This window comes from Taurulus bubalis (assembly GCF_910589615.1).
Source record: "Taurulus bubalis genome assembly, chromosome: 8".
Classification (NCBI taxonomy): domain Eukaryota; kingdom Metazoa; phylum Chordata; class Actinopteri; order Perciformes; family Cottidae; genus Taurulus; species Taurulus bubalis.
The window spans coordinates 25,079,213-25,099,312 of NC_136596.1; the positions used below are offsets into that span (position 1 = coordinate 25,079,213).

Here is a 20,100-nt window from a genome sequence, read left to right on the forward strand (position 1 = left end):
CCAGAACTGTCTCAGCGTTTGAGGTCAGCTGTGTGGGTTGAGCATCACACAGCTGATGTGGCGAACTGAACAGACACACAAAGTGGCACATACAAGCACATGCGCGCGCGCTGCTGCTGCTGCTGCTGCTGCTGCTGCTGCTGCTGTCCAAGACGAGCAGAATAAATGACATCCAACTACAAAGTATTAGTCCACAGAAAAGGTGCTTATTTGTACAAATCTCACCCAGCAAAAAGTGTTTTGCTCTTGCCAGACTGGAGATCCTGGCAAACTGGACAGGTTAGGACGGTGGAATGAAGCCATTTATTTGCACCTTGCTTTATGAGAGCGAGCGTCTATATGAGGGCGTGTGTCCCATTTCAAAACACGAATTATGCCCTTAAATTTAATAAACGAAAACTGAGAATGCCCTCATAAAATTTTCCAATAATGAGCACATTAATAGCACAAAAAGAGAGAGGAATATGTTTTTCGGGCCAGGAAAGAAAACCCCAAAGAAATAGTTTGACATTGCTCTAGAACAGAGGAATACAATTGAGTGGAGATCAGCAAAAAGATTTAGAGATAACATCTCAAAGGTTGACAAGTTAACACCACGATGCTGCTCTCACCATGATGGTGATCTCCCTCTTGTAGACGTTGAGGTCCGGGTCGTTGTTGACGTACATCCGCTTGAGAGCGCAGCGGACGCCGCTGTGTGTACGAGCCAGGAACACCACCGAGAAGCCTCCTGGAAAAACACAATTTGACAAGCGTTAGCATTACATCAGTGTGCTGAATGTACTTTATAGGGTGATGGTTTTCAGGGATATTATGTGGTAAAACTACTCATTGACCATGAAGCATAAATGAGGCAATGCTCACTCGAGGCTGATTTTCCACATATGAAAAATAGACAATTGCAAGACATTCTAAAGTTAACCACGTCACAAATTAACTTTAAAAAAAAATCGAAGATCGAAGAAAAAGATACAGAATTGGTTGAAGGAGATGTTTACATAACAAGATACAAAAAGAGGGATTTATCACCCGTTTGTTACAATGCTATCAAATTGGGTATGAGGCTTCGTGGAAAGTCAGTGACTTCTCTACTCAACCCCAGTACATACAAGGGTACAAACATAGTAGTGCTGACAAAAATACCTCAATGTAGAAAATGTTGTAATCCAGGATTATTAAAAAGGTCTCCATGAGCGGATTTTAACAGCTACTAACTGGTCTCATTTCATAAGGCTAAGCTCATCTAGTTGTATTGGCCTAACTCCAACAGAGTGTAATCCTGGTTTAAATGAAGCTTATTGCTTTTATAAAATATAGTAAGGTTTTCCCAGAATGAGAGGAGCTGAAATTGCAAATTTTTTGGGTGGGAAGTGGCGTTTCCTGGTGAATGAGTGGACCGTGTTGACAGGGACGATGTGTTTAGCTGTGGTGCTGTAGCTGTCGTCGCTGTCCTGTATGCCTCTCTGGGTGACTGGATGCTTAACACCGAGTACCCGGTCTCATTAGGAGGGGATCTCTGAGTCCCTGCGTGGTGGGCATCAAAGTCCCTCAGACTGAAGAGGAGAAAAGAAAGGATCCACAATGGCGCGCTTGTTGCCTAACCAGTTACCTTAGGTCAGCTAAAAAAAGCAGCATGGATTTAGAATGAGCAGAAGTGGCGCTGAAGTGGCCAGTGGGCACAAAGGCCCTCATTGAAGAGTCCATCAACATACCGTTTCAACAGATTTCAGGTTGTGTTGATGAGGACAGCGCAACATACAAAATAAAATAAAAAAGCGGCAGTAATTCGTGCAGGTTAAACCTGTGTCCCCCAGGTTACTGGAGCAGACGTTATTAGATTAGAAGAGGTGACTGATGCCATTCTGCAGCACAGAGGGATAAACAGGCCGCTGATGAGACAAAAGACAACCTGCAGCCGATTATGAAGCAACGCGAAGCATTCGCTAGTGTCAACAAAAAACTACTATGACGAGGTAATTTCCCTTAGACTGGTTAAGTCTATTCTGCTTCATCTGTTTGTTTGTTTTGCATCATTCTAAAAACAGCTAACCTGCCGATGATCAGGGATAGCTGCATACGGACAAATTAGAAGAAAAAACAACTAGACAATATAAAATACAAACTGCTGATGAGACAAGAAGCTTAAAAAAACATTATGCTGATGCTGCTGAAATGGGTAACATACACAGAATGACATTGAATACCCACAAAAACTAAAACAGGAAGAGAAACTTATCAGGGCAGAACAAAAAATACAGAATTTAGAATGTAACAAAAATAAAAGATGATATTTTCTGCATGTATGAAAGGAGCTATCCAGTTAAACTGATTTCCTACAACCAAGCAGTTGAGTGCAGAGCCATCCATAGACTTGGGAAAGTGGGAGGGAACTTAAGCCATGAAACTTGTAAAGTTTTGTGAAAGAGCTACTTTAAAAAAAATATCTAATTAAAAAAAGTAAACAGCAGGATGCACTTAAAACTTGATCATTTGTGATGCAGAGTTTGCTTCATGACCCTGTCGTACAGGGAAAACGCGACCTGTGAGTCATCTTGTGCAAATCTAAAGCTTAATGCACTGCTTTGAAAAGGTGTAGGATGCAGACATAGTAAAGATCAAACTTAAAGGGAAGAAGATGTGAGGGTTGTATGGGCCGGATGACAGATTTTACAAGGCAAAACTTATTTGCTCGGGCAAGGGGCCAAAAGCCTGAAAAGAGCAGGCTGTTAAAGCATGCATGGACAAGATACAAAAGAACAGCTAACCTTCGTCAAACACAGAACAAACTGGAGAGCTACACTTACATCCTGACAACCAAATTCACTCCAACTGTTTTGCCTTTGGTTAGACTATACCACTTTTCTTTGGTCAACGCAGTTGACTTGGAGCGAAGGGACATGATGTCACATGAGGTGTACTGATTATAAGATGAATCCGGTCTGAGAGATCAGTGACTGGAAAGAATAATCTGCTCATAAATTGTCTAGGACCCATCTACAAGGTCACTGCTAGGGCTGCAACTAACGATTATTTTAATAATCGATTAATCGGTTGATTATTTTTTCGATTAATCGGATAAAAAAGCAAAAAAACAGTCATTTCCAACCCTTTGTTCAAAAACAGAAGTGACAGTGCAAATTCACAGTGCAAAACATGTTCCGAAAGCACAAACAGGTTGCTCCTTGAACATCCCTGAGTTGTTAATTAAACAAATTAGATTAAAATGGACTAACACTAACATACACATGTATGCTTTACATCTGCCAAATGTGAGCCCTTTGTTTTACTGTAATTGATCTCCTTGGAGCAGAGGCTGCTTCAGCGTACTCTGCTTTATCAATATGTATGAAACACTGGGACAGTGGGAAGCTGTACTGCTCCTCTCACGTCCGTTTTGACCGAAACCTCTAGGCCCAGCTCCACTTCATCTCTGCATATACAGAGTCCTCTTCCTTAAACTATTTCATTCTGGGCCTCTTACGACCACAAAATGACGTTGTTGGCTAAGCCCAACCACGTGATTTGATTCAGTCTACTTTGAGTTAAAAAACAACCTGCAGCCAGATCCGCCGGTGTGCCGGTTTAACGTTAACGAGTGACAGCGTGAACTGAACCAGACCGGGGGGTGACGGCATGTTTCACCACGTTACGGTTTTTTACAAGCAAGACTGAACTGTAACGGAACATAACGCAACTTTAACGACAATACACAACCCAAACACGTTAGCTAACGTGATAGCAAGCTGACTAGCTTCCATTAAAAACAAGTTTGAGGGAAATGAAGCCGCTGTAGACATCTTAACGCTGATTGGCCAAGACTCGACACATCCAAGATGTTCTATTTTTGCTAAGATCACGACTTCATTGTTTCTCAGTCTCTCACTCCACAATCTCAGACACGCTGGCGGCTCTGCGCCGCTCTTTTTTTTCCTTCTCCGCGACTTTATGACTGCTGTAATAATCACGCAACACAACGAATCGATAATGAAATTCGTTGCCAACACTTTTGTTAATCGATTTTTATCGATTCGTTGTTGCAGCCCTAGCCACTGCTATAAGCGTTTTGTTGTCGCACACTACAAAAGGTCAAGATTTGTTTTGAACCCTACAAAGGTCTGCGATGCCAGGTATCGGCAAGCCTTGGCCCCTGCCTCTCTGCGAGTGGTGGGCCCACAGGATGGGGCTCCATGTAGATTTTGTTTTTAGGCTTTGGCCCCATGTGTTACGGTCCCGCCACAAGACTCGCCTCTCAGGTCTGGCTTCAGAAGGGTGCCACGGTTTCACGGTTTTCCAGGCAACTTGAGTGAAACGCTCTTGGTCTGGCCCCTCCTCTAGGATTTCTTTGCCTTGGGAGACTCTACCAGGAGCTATTGTCCCCCCACCCCAACAAGAGTACTCCCAACGTCAATGGGGCACACAGACCCCTCCACCAGGTTAAGGTGGTGATTCATTGGAGGTGGCCAGCTGATCAAGATGCCTCCGTTGGAAGGTTTTCAGGGGACGTCCAACTGGTAGGAGGCCCCCGGGGTTAGACGCAGGACACGTTGGAGGGTTTATCCATCTTGTCTGGACTGGGAACACCTCGGGCCTGCTGGCCTGCTCTGGGACTGACTGATGCCATATGCTCCAGGATCAGACTCACTATATCACCATCCTAGGGCTCTTGTTGGCTCCCATGATGACTATGCCAGTCACAGAAGCGGTACACTATTGAGAGTATTATTCTCCTGAGCTGCTCTGGATGGAATGATTTATTTTAAAAGGGACTTTGTGCCCAGCATACAAACTTCCTGGACAAATAAGGGACCCTTGAACAACACAAATGGTCCCACACTGTACTGGCTTCAAACTATTCTTGGCTTTTTAAAGATATAAAAAAATAAGGACAGCAATATAATAATATTAGTTAAATATGTGTTGCATTAGTGATATTTGAATACTGCTGCGCATGTGTCGCTGCATTTACTCGTGAGCGCAGAGGCTTCTGTTTCGGTGAAGTAAATTAGGTTGATGTAATGTGGGGTGAAAAGTTTAACTCAATCATTAACGTCAAACAATTGTGTAAACTGATTCAACTGACAAAGAAACAGATGAACCTGAAAAGGAAAAAGGGGGAGATTTGTCAAGTCTTGGGAGGCAAAGTATCCCTGCAGCTTTTACTCTTTCATGTCACCTTCTTGTTTTTTAGTCCAACGTATAACTGCATAGACAAACGTATTCACAATTTCGGCAAAAAAAAAAAAAACTTGAGCCCTGCTTTGTGGGCTTTTTGTCATTTAATTATTAGCAAGATCCAATAAGGCTAAAATACTATTGAATCTCAACACTAAGAGCCAGGAGGCTGAAGGTCATTGAAGACGTTCACCTGCACATTTCTTACATTTCATGAATCATCTGCTTTCTCATGTTCTCACATCTTTTAAAAGAACTTTAACTCCCAAAGGCATCAAGATTTTAAGAGTGATGTTTGTGGAAATCAGAAGATGATGTGCCTTAAGTTTAGGTTACAGAGACTGATACTACAGCATCGTAAGGTTTTCTCAGAAGTGCACAGAAGAGTAACTGAATCCTTTCAGTGTATTAAAGCATCGCTGATGGGCATGTCTAACTCCGGTACTCAGGGCCCATTAGTCACATCTCACTGTTATTGTACCTCCCCTCCTGCTTGTCTGTTAGCTGGCTGCAATGCGGAGAGGAGACAGAGGCCCTTCATCGTGAGGACATGGGCAGTTGTTGGTGACAGTTGGGAGGGGGAAAACCCAGAATCCATCAAGCCAACAATAAAGGAGGGGGGGTACTAACATTACAGCCTGGTACTGAACGAGGGCTGTGATAACTGAATAACTTTCACTGGCCCTGAATCGAGCGATAGGAACCCTGACATCACTGCAAAGCCTGACTAACTAGGACAGTCACAGGCAGCCCACATGACAGCCTGTGGAAGATGCTTGAAAGAGGATCTCAACAGCTCTTTGCGAAACAGATACTCAGCATGTGATATAGACGAGAGAAAAAAAGAAAATTCAAAAGTGGCAGAGAAGCGTCTCAACTAGCGAGGATTAGAGGATTTAGTAACGTGCAGCGAACAGAGAGGATATACGTTTATAGTTTCTGCAAAAGACGCAGATGTTTTTCCTCCGAAGCATGATGTCATCTGTGATAACTCTCTCTGACCGACAGACTTTCTGCTCACATCTCTCCTTCTCCCTGTTGAGTCACTCATTTCAACACTACAGCTTTATACGCGAGTTATAAAGCTTGTTAAAAAAAAGCTTTGCTTGGTAAAAAGCTACAAACTAGGAATGTAGTTCAATTCAAAAGGGCCTCCTTTAGCTGAAGAGCTGTGGGAGGAGAATGCCATTTATTTTAGAGGAGGCTTAGGTATTTCCTCTTGGTGGCCCCCTTCCCCTAACATGAACCCACAACACCTCCCCTACAGGTTTTCACAGTTGTAAAGCTTGATGATAAGAGTTACTAGCTTTAAACAACTTAAAAGAAGCCTGTGGGTTGCACAACATTACAAAAAAAAGTGGTGATCTGAATACTGGAATTGGGAGATAATGACGACATTGCTATTCTTGAAATTATCAGAAACCAGGAGAAAAGTAAGGGTTGCGCTTTGAGGAGCAATTCACTGTTTTCTGAGCCTTCTTTCACCTGCAAATCTCCTTTTGGACTATTGTCCATGTTATTTCATAAGAACTTAACTCTAAAAAGGAACCCAAACTTGTCCACTTCAATTAATAAGGTGGGATACTTTAACTTTTACTGGCTATTCAATATGTGCTAAATGATAACAGTAATTTGACGATGCAAGTTTGATGAAAACGAAAGTTAAGATGACGTGACTGAGGGCTCCATCACTTTTTCTTTTATCTTATTCTTTGCAACATTCAATAGGAATGTTGGCATCAAAACAAGTGTTAAAAAAGACCAAAAGTACATCATAAATACCATCCTTCTACATTGCTGCATGAGTCATGCAGACTAACATTGATGTAGGAAAAAGATTTCCATCAACTGGCTTCAAGGTCTGGCCAGTTTGCCCCGCGGTACCAGCTGCTCTCACTAATAACCAAAAATGACTTCATGATCCCCAGCGCTTTAGCAAAGGCTTTGAGATTTGGTATTATACTCACTAATGTGAGAAGGACTTTTGTTCTTTGGCTGGTTAATGTAGTGAGCAAACATGTCCGTTGTTGACTGTGAAAGTCAACAGTCAATGTCAACCATTCGATGTCGAACCTCAACCGTTCTAACTATTTCAAGATAATACCCATCCATAACCATATGTCAATGCCTAACCGTAACAATCTCACAGGAGTTTTGGAAAATATAAGTCATCAACTAGACAGGACTGTTAGCAAACATCGAGCCCTGTAACACACTTTAGGCTGACGACCGTTTGTTAAAAACCCTGCTTATTCACAAAAGCATCAGTTGTCAGCCTAAAAATAGGCATGCACTTGCTTTTAGAGAGCATTTATTTGAGCGACACTCAATGAACCTTTTCCTTGCTGCACACCATCATGTCATCTTTTCAAAGCCAAATCCTGCTTTTGATTTGTGGATGGATGAAGACCTTTTCAAAATGGACAATTTCTGATAAAAAAATGTATAACAAGTTACTTATTATACAAGTCAAGTTGTTGGTATTAAACATAAACAAAAGATAGCATTGTACTCTGCCAAATTCATGTTTCTTAACCATTTACCAAAGTTAACCTACAAACACTGTCACTTAAGTTCCCATCCAGCCAAGTCAAGTATACGCTGGCCATAGAAAGGAGACAACCAAAGTTGTTGCAGGTCAGATATTTTTAAACTTTTAGAGTTGAGGGTGGCACTCTGCCAAAACACAGAGGAGATAGTGGGATGCTGCAGGCATACTGGACTAAAATGAATGAATGATGCAGTCAGAGAAAAAACAGCTGGATACCACAATCTGGCAAATGGCCTAACATCTGGGTGTAAGCAGTAAGCAGTTTAGAGCTGCAGCTATTGATCATTTTAGTCATAGAAAATTCTAATCATGGCGCTAAATGAATGCTTAATGGTGAATGTCGGTTGCCACAATCATTCAGAATCATCCTCTCTAGGAATTGTCAAAACTAACTAGATCAAAAGCACCAGTTACAATTGATGGTTTTAAATAAATAAAAGCCAAAAGAAGAACTTTGAGTAATGCCGCGTCAGCTGTGTTTTAACCGCCACAAATCCAACTCCTATTTCCCTATAACGCACACACCTAAAAATTCCACTACAGACAAAACACTGTCAACCTGAACTCCAGCTCCACCGTATTCAGCTTTCATTATTCCACTTTGGCCCACGTCTTAAGCACACGGGGGTCTTGGCTGAAATTAATCTAATTTAGATCTCAGGTGAATGATGCAAAAAGCACTTAAAAAGACGGGTGAAGAAGTTGTTGAAGAAGTCATCCCAACAAGCGAGTCCATAAAAGGTCATACGAGGTGGTGAGCTGGAAGGTTCTGGCTGTCAGCTCTCAAACATCTTACCTCAAAAGAGTTTACTACTGAACCGACTGACTGTCGACAGGCTGTGCTCTTTAGGCTTTATGATGAAATCGGGAGAGAATGAAAAGTATACAAGAGGGTGAAAACACAACAAAGGGGTCAGCTGTGAGACCAAGTTTAACACCATCCTGATATGTAAAGGAAAACAAGAACGCTATATGTTCATTTTCATTGATGTATTAATGGGTAAAATGCATTAATTTAGACCAGATAAGAGTTACATTTAACAGTGCAATGATCAGAAAGGCCAATGAATGGTGATGTAGTGGGGAAAAGACACAAATCTTGGGCAATAACAGCAACAATTTAAGATGCTGGCAGACTGCTATGAAAAACGTTGTCATTTTGTCAATAGAGAGACTGCAATCGCACTAATAGGCTGGCGTCTGTGTAGGTCAGACTATAAAATGCTTAAACTTTCGCCCGATGTTGACAGTTCAGACTACACAACTGATCTTTAGCGGCTGCGTAGGTGTAGAGGAGTATGCCAAGAGCCCGGAGTTTACATGAATCTTAAATTAAACAAAGAAGCTTCGCAAACATCACCGAAGAAAAAAAATCAATGGTCTGCTTGGGCCACTTTGTGGCTTCCCTTTTTGTTTCGAGTTTCTCAAGTCAACAGAGAAATTTCAAATAACAATTTTGATATAAAAATGTATAATTGTTCAACCATACCACTTTGTATTTAAAGTAAACCTGATTCTCTGTGGTGGTAGGAAAGTCCACAGGTAGAGCTGTGTTATCCCTGTAAGTTATTCACACTTATAATTTCAGGCTGTCGCTAACGGTGCAGCAGGAGTTTTGTGTCTTTTACGGATGCACACCTGGTGTGGCTTGTTAACGGACAGGGATGAAGCAAGTCTTGCCAAATTGCTAGGACTGTGAGACGCAAACATGACATGAACTCCCTCTTTCTGTTGCTCTGATTTGGCTGTTACACCCAGAAATAAGTGTTTTACCACAAACTGAACAAACTGTTCCCACAACAATAAATCTGGCATGCAAGTACTAGTAATTATTTTTTATTTGTGCGTACACAATCAGACAAGCACACAATCTGCTTCAAGACTAGAGATGCAGCCGTACCAGACATTTAGCAGCCGATACCAATACCATCTCGATACCGCTGTAAACAACTAAACTCTAAGTGTCATGCACTGCTTTACTAACGTTTGCATACTGGTTTTTGTCAATTAATTTTTAACCTCTGATGAGCCGCCTCAAGGTTCCGTGTGAAAACTACATTTTGCAAGATTACATCTAAACAAATGATAACATACAAATGTACCTTTGCCCAAGATTTGGGCAAAGGTACATTTGCCCACATTTTTTTACTGAATATAGTTTGAACGTATCATAATGTAACCGTCTGGACATTAGCTCTTAAAGTATTTAATTTGGTGGTGATATGACGACTAATTTTTTTTAATGCCAAATAAAAAGACCAGAAGTATAATATACGTAAATGTTTTTTTTAGATTCCATGTTGGCACCAACATGTTTACACTGACTACAGTTAACAGTGAGGCAATCCTTCACCGCTCTGGACTTGTTATTGAATCTAGTGTCGTGATGCTGGAGCCACAGAAGCCTGATGATCGGTTTCCAACCTGTACTTAGTCTCTCCAGAAAGCAGACTTCTCAAAAGCATCAGACCAAGTCATGATAGCTTATGGACACTAGGCTTGAGCAACATATACACTTTATATATTTATAAGTCATTATTAAGCTCATGTGACATCTATCTTTTGGTGGTCAGAATTCGCATTTCCATGTTGAAATCAAAACAGTCAAACCTCTGACTGATTGAAAGCCAAGTGCTGAAGAAACGGGCAGAAAAAACACAAACATTGAACATTAACAAACCTCTGAACAAAGTACATCTAAAATATCTGCAAGCACATTCATAAAAGTTGTCCTTATCCAAGGTCAGTACAACCAAATAATTTATTTCATAAAGAACACAAGACAATATCCTGGTCACAGCGCACTGCCGTCTTTGAATCATGCTGCATTAACGGTTTAAATCCTCTAAATTAAAGCCTAATGATACCACCCACCCATGAAACCACAATTCAAAATACACTGATCAAAAACATTAAGCCGCCACTGGAAGTACACTGAAACGCTGCAGTGGACTTCCACATCAATGTCCTTCTGTTTGTGACCAGGGTTCACGCCAACATTTGGCCCGGCGCCCTCCTCAGAATTGGGTGATGAATCGGGAGAAAATGATTCATTTGCGGATTCGCAAAAAAGAGGGGAGGGGCCGGCAATACAGAAGGCCTCAATGAGCAAGCACAAAGGCAGCGATGCCCCATCACGGGACCGAGTGCTGCGTCGTACCAGCATTCTTTCTCGGGTGCTAGAATAAGACAACACGGGGGAACAATGCGCCCATTCATCACCAGTACAAGTAAAACAATTACACCTCCACTCTTTCAATCAAATTGCAAAGTTATTTGTGTTCTGACTGTTTGCATATCCAGAGCACTTTGCTGTTTCGCAACTCGGGGGTCGAGTGATAATCAAACAGGTATTAGTAGTTTCATTTACCAACTTTCTGTGGCGTCATTTTTCACTGCAATATAAAAGTCTTGCACCTCTATGGAACCAGAATAATCATAGCTAGAAGTAAAGATGAGTCAAGAAAATTATCATGTGCAGTATAACACAATTACAATGCTGTAAATCATAACAATTTATTTGATAATTTATTTGACAAACAATGTTTCCCAACATAGATCATCTATGTCAGAACAAAACAATTGAGGCTCCACGTGCTATACAGTATATTCTGAGCCATATATATCGTTACAACCTCTACTTAGTGAATTGAGGAGAGGACAGGAGAGGCCGTCCTCTCCGTATTGCACAATGAGATCAGCAGCCTGCAGTTCAGGCGAGGTTTCACAGAATGTTTGTCACATGACTGTCAGTCTCAGGCAAATCAAACATGGCTTCCTAGTTCTGCTGAGGAGCACAGAATGTAATGTTTTTTTGAAAATCTGGTTAAAGCAAACAGTTTATGCAACTAGAATACAATGTTTTTGATGAAATATCACAATTTGAAGTTTAGTTTCGGTTGCTCTTTCTGACGGAAGCGTCTGTCGCACGTGTTGAAGGACCGTTCATTCAAGAAAGATTAAACTGACGATAAAGGTGGTTTTCACAGCATATGGCTGTGATGAACGATGTAGTTTTGGTCAATTGCTTAAAGAAAACATGCTTTTCCATCCCGCTGGAGGGTTCTGGGGTTCAGAAGATTAACTTTGACTCAATACAATGTGGCGTCATGCAGCAAGCGCTGCGTTGGCCCAGCACATTCGTGCAAGAGGGCACAACCGTGGCTGTTAGAACTTTCCAGAGTTATAAAATCTCGTCTCTTATGTTGTTTTCGGGCTGAACCAGGGCAGAGTTAGATAGTGACCTTAGCCATCATGGTAAAAACACCAAATGAGGAGATTGTGTTCCATCTCTGATATGAATTTCAACCATATCCCCCAGACTTAAACCAACTGCTTTTCACTTTATGTAAACTGTGTCAGACCGGCTACAGATATCTACAGTATATTTACTTAACGTTAGAGAATAATAGATGAAAGTCTAATCACAAAGCAAACACCACTGAATAAATGCACAACAAAGAGCTTGACAAACATACTTGTTTCAAGTGGAAACCGGCACATGCAACTGATGAATTTCTTCTCTAAATGTCTTGTAGCGCAGAGGTCAAAAGAACCGTTTGGTGGATGTATATGGCATTTGTCCAGATCACTAGTGTCAAAAGGACACGGTGAAAAATGTGTACAGCGGCCGTTTGCATGGAAACGGTGACTGTTATTCTCCCGTTTACGTGATCTGTAGCTCGTTGTAGTCAGGGAGTCCCAGCGACCAGAGCTGAAGGCCTCACACTGCCCTCATCTCTTCCAACTGCAACTTACAGAGCGCCATCATTACAAAATTCAAAAACGCTTCTAAGATTGTGCTGACGGCAATGTGAAGCCATGCTGACTTCACATTTTCTCTGAACATGCTGTTCAGAGAAAATGTTTTTGTTTGGTTTTTGTGACAGGCGTGTGACCCAAGAGGACCAGCAGCGACGCAGGAATAAACACAGCGAGTAACGATAATAAGTTTGCAGAGCTCTCATGCTCAGAGAACCCTAATTAGCCGAGGCGGCGATTAATTACAACCTTGCTGTTAACATGCTTGTGAACAGATAGCTTTGGAACAGTTAGTCTGTCTTCTTAAACAGTGGCTTAAAGTATCCTAAATAAAATAAACAGGTGTATTCACTAAATACTTTTTTAAAGTTCTGTTTCATCTAAAAAATAAAAGACAGATACCTTTAACCGGTGCAATTATGTTGTTTAATGCGACAGTCCTGCATGAAATCCTCCCTTCATGATGGTTATAATCTTCGGTTTTGGTTGAAACTGCGTTGCTAAAAATGCGTCAACCACAAAATTGATTTCTTCTTCTTTTGTGCATTTTTTAGACATGCATTAAAGTTTAAATAATATTCTCAATTTGTTTTACCCATCTGCTCATCAAAGTCACACTTGGCCCGGGGAGCCAATCAAATCACACAAGAGGCGGGCCGCATCGCTTTCCCACCCACTTCCTGTTTTGAAGGCGATAGATGTGGTAGGGCTAGCGAGCTAGCTTGCCGTTAGGCTGTGAGAGAGCTCACAGAAGGAAAAGGGGAATTCATATCTCATGTGATAGTTTCATTTGGCGAGCATATTATCCATCTTTCCGTAATCATCAAAAACATTAAAACCTTCATGAATATGTATTGCAGGACTGTTGGATCAGACTGCATTAGTTATGGCAGGGTGTTCTTATTAAACTGGCAACTGTGTGTAGGTGGGCAGGGCTCAAAGACAAGAAAATTATAAAATAGGTATCTGGTATGCTGTACATATCCCTATATACTTCAATACATTGAAATCATCCTTCGAAACCGTTCTGGTGTGTCGATTACAATTTCACCAAACTTTGCGCAACTTTCCAAACCTATAAAAAAGGTAACAAATTAATTTCTGTACATTTCCTTAACATCCAGGCCTTGAAGAGAAACCCTAAAACGACACGGCGCTAGTGGAGAAAAGAGTGACATGCTCACAGATGCATCCTGTTGCTTCATGCCGTGTCCGTGTTCCTCTCGGAGACAGCAGCCGATAGAGCTCAGGAGAAACCACAGAGGCTAAAAGGGAGCGGAGGGAAATGACTATGTTCCTCCTGTTGGAACTGTCCAGCTCTGCAGATATGTCACTGGAAAAAATAAATAGCTAACCACAAGGCATGAAGAGGAATTATATTTTTTTTTTTAGCTTGACAAAAATCTCATTTGGAATATGTTTGGTGGAGATACCTGATCATCAACATGTTAACAGCAGCTTTCTTTTATTCTCCAGAAAGATACAGCTGTGCGTTTGGCTTTAAGGGAATCTCGTGCTTTTAGTTAAACTGGCACAGTTGCTGGATAGAAGTTGAATAAGGAAGTGAGAGATGAGCCCGTGAGGAATCAGTCTCATAAGTGACCAAGTGCTACATACTTTGCAGCAGGCCTGATTTAACCCATGCACACTAGATGAACCTCCGTGGGTGTCCTTTTCTATGAACATATAGACAGGAAACAGAATGACCCAATCTGCTTTATCTGGTATCCAATACGTCTAAGTACACAGGAAGAAATGGATCAAGGTGAACATCACCACAGTGGTTTTACCTCATCAGATTTGGTCACGCAAAACTTTTTCACAACTAGGAGCTGCTGCCATCAGGACAGACTGGTTTCACTTTACACACAACACTTTTTTAATGGAAAGTTCTGCATATAATTCTGAATTAGTTTTCACTTTGAACTACGTGCAACACTGTTCAACACCTGGGACGTGCATCAACAGGGTTATTAAATGGGAGTTATTGGCGGCACATCTGAAATGACATTGTTCTCATCTTGGCAAAGAGAAAGCTTACCGAGCAACACTACAAAAGTTTAAACTCAACCTTTTGAAACACTCTTGGTGGTCTCTGAGCCACAATGGCAGGTAAATCCCAAAAATTAACCTTGACACATTTACCACTTTCCCAGCATAGTCAGTCTTTAAATAGAGCAGGACCCAGCAAGTGATGCCTGGTTGCCTGCCAAGTGTTTCCGGCCACAAAAAAACCTCAGTAAAGAATGAGCAGCGGTCCTGTGTTGCTGCATGGCCAGCACATGGGACCACGGCGGACAGAAACGGTAAAGTACTCCCCTCCTTCTGCTCTCGTGACACCGCAGAGTGCGAAATTCATACGACAGCATCCTCAAGCTGCTCATTCAAGTGTGTATTTACATCACGAATGCAAGCGCAGCGAAGCTCTTAATTGATTTGCTGTCGTTGATGGTTACTGCAAAAGAGTAGATTTCTGTGTTCTTGTATTTTCTGGAGTAAAAATGCAGTCAGCCGACAAAAAATGGGTAACTTGAACTAAATTCCTTACTGAATCACTGAAGAATAGACTAATCCGATTCAACTTAATCCACTATATTTTGTAAATTTGCATTCTTACACTTTTAAAAACACAGGGGTCACGATAAGGATTACCCGGGTTAAGTAAAATGCTACTTTGGCCACCGGAGCTGATGATGGAAGGAGTTAGTCTTGCACCCTTCTCGTCTCTGTTGAGAGTTGCACATACAGTATACAGCACTGATCTGGCACATGCAAGTATTTTAAATCATCCCATCATCTCACTTGCATGGCTGCTGTTGTTTGATAACCGCTAATAAACAAAACAATCTGCTTGAGGAGAGTAACAAATGTACTTCCCGTAAGAAGATTTGCCCCACTTGTCCACGTTGAAACCTGAAAATATAGTCTGAATGCTACCATTTCTGTCCACTGATGCTGTGAACATCACATGCTTAGCGTTATGTTATAAGTCTCCAAATGTTTATTTACAAGAGCAGATTTGTTTTTTTTAACGCCACCTTAATTAATAACCGGGGAGCAACATTCTACTTTTAGATTCGACATTCATTCAGTCTATTTCTAAATGCAGCAGACTCCGTTTAGTTCACATTAAATACACGGTTATGATTCACTACGCAGCCCTGACACACACGGACGCCTCCTCCTCCCTTGGAACAGAATGATGAGTAAAGGTCACAATGCAATCGTGTGCTCCTGGTAGCAAAACCAGCCACAACCACTTCACATGATTATGTGATGACACAAGACTCATGACTGCTTGCAGGAAGGGTTGTGTGTACGCACAATTTTTTTGGGGGGGGGGGGGCAAAGTGAGATCAGGTTCACAGTTTGACTCAACAGTCTGTTTACAGCGGTCTTTTACTTGAGGAGACGGCGACAAAGAAATGTCTGAAACGTTGAGTTTGTGCTATTCATTCACAGTGACAAAGAATAACGATAATAGTACGCAAAATGCACTAAAAAAATGCTTTGATGTTCCAATTATAGTCAGGTGGGAGTAATACCTGCACTATTTGTTTCCCTTTCACCCATCTGAACTCTTCCAGGTTTGTATCATGAGGGCTGACCTCGAGCAAATAAACCCTCAAACACTAGACCGTATTTGAGGAAGTAACTTATTACCTCATGCAAGTACCACCAGCCCTCCACAGAAGATTCCAGTACTGCAGAGGGATCTTTAACATTTAGTCCTCATTAGAGGCAAGAGCGTATTTGCAAATATTATTTTGACGAACTTCTTTGCAGTAATGTCTCATTAGCATCCCCCACATTCTGTAATAAAGAGCCTGAAAACACAACCAACTCTTTCCTGTTAAAAGGGGAGACCCTCGTGACCAATTAGTCATCTAATAGGCTGAGCTGGGTTATTCTATAAATCAAGAGGTTTCTAATTAACACACTGTGATAGGCACTAAACCATTTGTAAAAATACCTCCCCCCTCCAACCACACACACACACTTCCTCATTTGGTGCCTGTGTGACTCTGACACAGAGTGGGAATCTCATTTCAACATATTTAAAACTCAAAGTTTTGTCACGCCATGAAGGAAATGTCTGACGTTTTTCCATGAAAGCCTGTCATCATCCTCAGGATCTGTGTGATGTGTTCACCACTGTCGTTACTCGTTTTAAAAATGGTACGCCATCTAATCAAAGTGCATGTTAACAAAAAACTACAGTGTCCCCTCAGCCAGCCTCTGGAGACACCAGTCCTTGGACAGAGATTCAAATTTTACGCATGTCCTCAAATCAAATCCTCCACGGGGACAAAAGCGAACTACAGGGGAATCTGAATGAACATGTTGGACAACATGTTTATTAACATGGAGTGTGTTGACACAGGAGGCTTGGACCCTTGTTACCCTGGGGGCTAACCCCCACCGTCCTCTACCAGAGGAGCAGCTGTAGCAGGATGTAAACCTACAGCTGTATGGCAGAACAGTTGCACGTTTCAATTCTAGCTATGCACCAAACCCTAGTGCCCCACTTTAAAATACCAAAAGCCTGGAAGAAGAGACCGACCGACCTACTTCAATCCCTCCTGCATGCACTTTCTTGGGAAATAAGCAGATGTTAAGGACGGAGAGGGGGGGGGGGGGTTACTGTGGAGGGCAAATCAATTACCAGCCCATAAAAGGAACAAAGCTAGAGGAGTTTGCTTCACTGTGTGCAAAGTTATTCTCTCCAAACAGAAGAAGACGGGTGTGTCCCAGTGAATACCACGGAGCTTAATGTGAGAGAGAGAGAGAGAGAGAGAGAGAGAGAGAGAGAGAATGTCCAACACACACAGTCATGCTACAATCTGCAGGCACACATACCCTCTGCAATGAGCTCATCCACGGTGACTTGGTAGCGGCCAACTGCAAACACTTTCCCGAAGTAGCTGCTGACTCCGGAGCTGGACCCCGACGCCCCTCCGCCGAGCCCGCCGCTCTCGGACTTCGGCATCCTGGAAAACTTCTTCATCCTCCCTTCCTCTACTATTTTTTTTTTTTTTTTACAAATTTCTACTCCCTTGTTTTTGGTGTGTGTTGGTAGATTAACCCCCCACTCACGGTTTAACTCTGTCGTGTCCGACGCCCCCCCCCCCCCCTTGTCTACTTTATCTGGAGCCTTTTCTCCTCCTGCATGCTCCGCGTCTGGTTCTTCTGGAGGGACGACTAGCTGTCGGGTGACACGACATGAAAGTAGTCAAAATACGAGAAGAAAGGCCAAAAAACAAGCTAGCACCACGTACAAAAATGTCCACAAAAAAGTGATATGTTCGTTAGCTAATGGGGCACATCGCTGCAGGCGTGCAAGCCAAAGACGCCACGCCGATAATGAGAAGATGGCAGCGGGAGAGACAACGCAGCTGGCCCCCGAGGTTTGATAACGGTACCGTCGGTGGCGACGAACCCCTCCAGGGAAGGGGGTTATGTATCCAACGGTTTCCAATGGTCGCTTCGGAGCGATTAGATTCACACACACCGCGCGCGCGACTTAGCTTGCGAGCTGCGGCGGAGGGTAGTTGGCAGATAACGAGCTTCGCCAGTAGCCAGAACGGTTTCCAACGGTCGCTTCGGAGCCGTTAAGAGTCCCACACACACAGGCAGCGCGCGAATTAGCTCGCGAGCTGCTGCGGCGGGTAGTTAGCTTGCGAGCTGTGGCGGCGGGTAGTTAGCGGCTAACGAGCTTCCCTCCACGAGCCGAGCCGAGCCCCGAGTGCAGGTGGGCTAACAGAGAAGGCGTTTGTGTCTCATCGGAAAACCTCCTAGCCTAGACGGTTTCATCGGGTTCATCTGGGTCATATCCTCTCACGTCTGTGTCATTTTTTAAATTATTATTATAATTTTTTTCCCAGGTGGAGCTTCGCTAAACGTTAAACTTCCTCGTGACTCCCCAACGCCCGTCTACAAAATAAGTGGGTGGTGTTTGTTATTTACCCAGAGACAACCTAACGTGACGTGGCCCCGCCCCGTTGCGTTGTTAGGATTGGTGCAAATGGAGAAGTATGGAAGTATATTAGTGTCAAGAAGAGAGGGGGAAATGAATGAAGTAAGTTATGCACAATATATATTTGTTTAATGTATTTAGAACTGTTCTTGCTCAAAATACCTGTAAACCTGATGTGTGATCAAATAACCAACTAAAACTAACATTGTACTTCCACTGTACCTGTAAATTAAATTTGTATCGATTGATATCTTTATTTCCGTGTCATGCAGGTAGTAACGTGTCCAACCCTCATGGGTTTATAAGACAACAAAAATACAGCTGTAGCAGACACACATTTCATTAAGTTTTATTCAATTACAAAGTTACAGGTTATACTTCACCGCTTGGTATTACAAAATATATATTCTGCCATCTCTCCCAGGCAAATGAAATCTGCTAAAAGAGTGTCCTCCTAGATAGGGCAGTTAAATTTTTTTTAATATAATTTAATGTTTAAATACACACTTGTTTTAACAATTACATTCCATCACTGTCAAATATAAATCCGAGCACATTTTACTTTTATACTATTATATCCACATACCTCATGTATATAAAGCAACTTTCTAAATCATTCCATATTTACTCTTGTACCCATTGCAATCTGCAGCATGTACTATACATATGTATATACTTACAAACAGCAATGTGTAGGCGTACAAATCATTTAATACACAACCAGTGTTGGGGGTAACGAGTTACAAAGAAACACATTACAGTAACGATATTACTATTATAGGTAACGAAGTAAAGTAACGCATTACACTCAAAATATTGGTATCTACACTACTTTACTAGACCTCAGTAACGCGCTTTCCTGCGTTACCCTAGCCATTTTTACCAGTCCGAAAAGTTCTCTTTTAGTGGCGCGCGAGTCACACGACACTTCCTGCATGAACAGTAGCAACAAGCTGCTAGCTAGCGCTGCTGCTGCTACTGCCCGCGACCCCTCTGCCCAAGTCGGGTGTCGAGCCTGGTCCCGCTACCTTCGGTGGTTTTCGGGGAGCTAGCGGAAGTTAGCAGGGAAGTGACGGAGCGCTAGCAGGATCCCCAGCCGGCTACAGCAGGGAGCTAACGGGGACTCTGACCGAAGGTAGTAGCGGCTCGTAACCCGACGTTTACGGTAGATTGTTCATGCAGGAAGTGTCGTGTGACTCGCGCGATTATTATTATTGAAAATTATATTAATTAATAATAAATTATTATTGAAAATAAAGTGATGAAAGGGCCATGATGTTTGTCCATGTATCTTTGCAGTTCATTTGGACATTTGCTTAAAAAAATGGAAAGTAAAGTAACTAGTAGTGAAGTTACTTTTCAAATGCAGTAACTAGTAAAGTAATCTAGTTACAATTTTCAGAAGTAACTAGTAACGTGTAACTATTTACTTTTTCTGAGTAACTATCCCAACCCTGTACACAACATACTCCTTTTTTGTTTTGTACAAATATATATATATATATATATATATATATATATATATATATATATATATTTTTATAAATTCTGATGAGTACATACATATACAGACCCAAAGGTCCACAGAGGCATCACTTGTTGTACAATGTTAATTGTCTAGTAAAAACATGAATATATC

At 42.0% G+C, this 20,100-nt stretch overlaps 1 protein-coding gene across 1 annotated transcript in view; it reads right to left on the reverse strand.

The window, feature by feature from the left end:
- The window catches only part of bmp2k (BMP2 inducible kinase), a 43,723-nt gene extending 26,197 nt beyond the window's left edge, over positions 1–17,526 (reverse strand). Inside the window, 2 exon segments of the mRNA XM_079222169.1 lie at positions 612–730; positions 17,345–17,526. Of these exon segments, the coding sequence (XP_079078295.1) occupies positions 612–730; positions 17,345–17,492 (267 nt within the window). The 5' untranslated portion in view covers positions 17,493–17,526.
- Between the last annotated feature and the right edge of the window lie 2,574 nt (positions 17,527–20,100).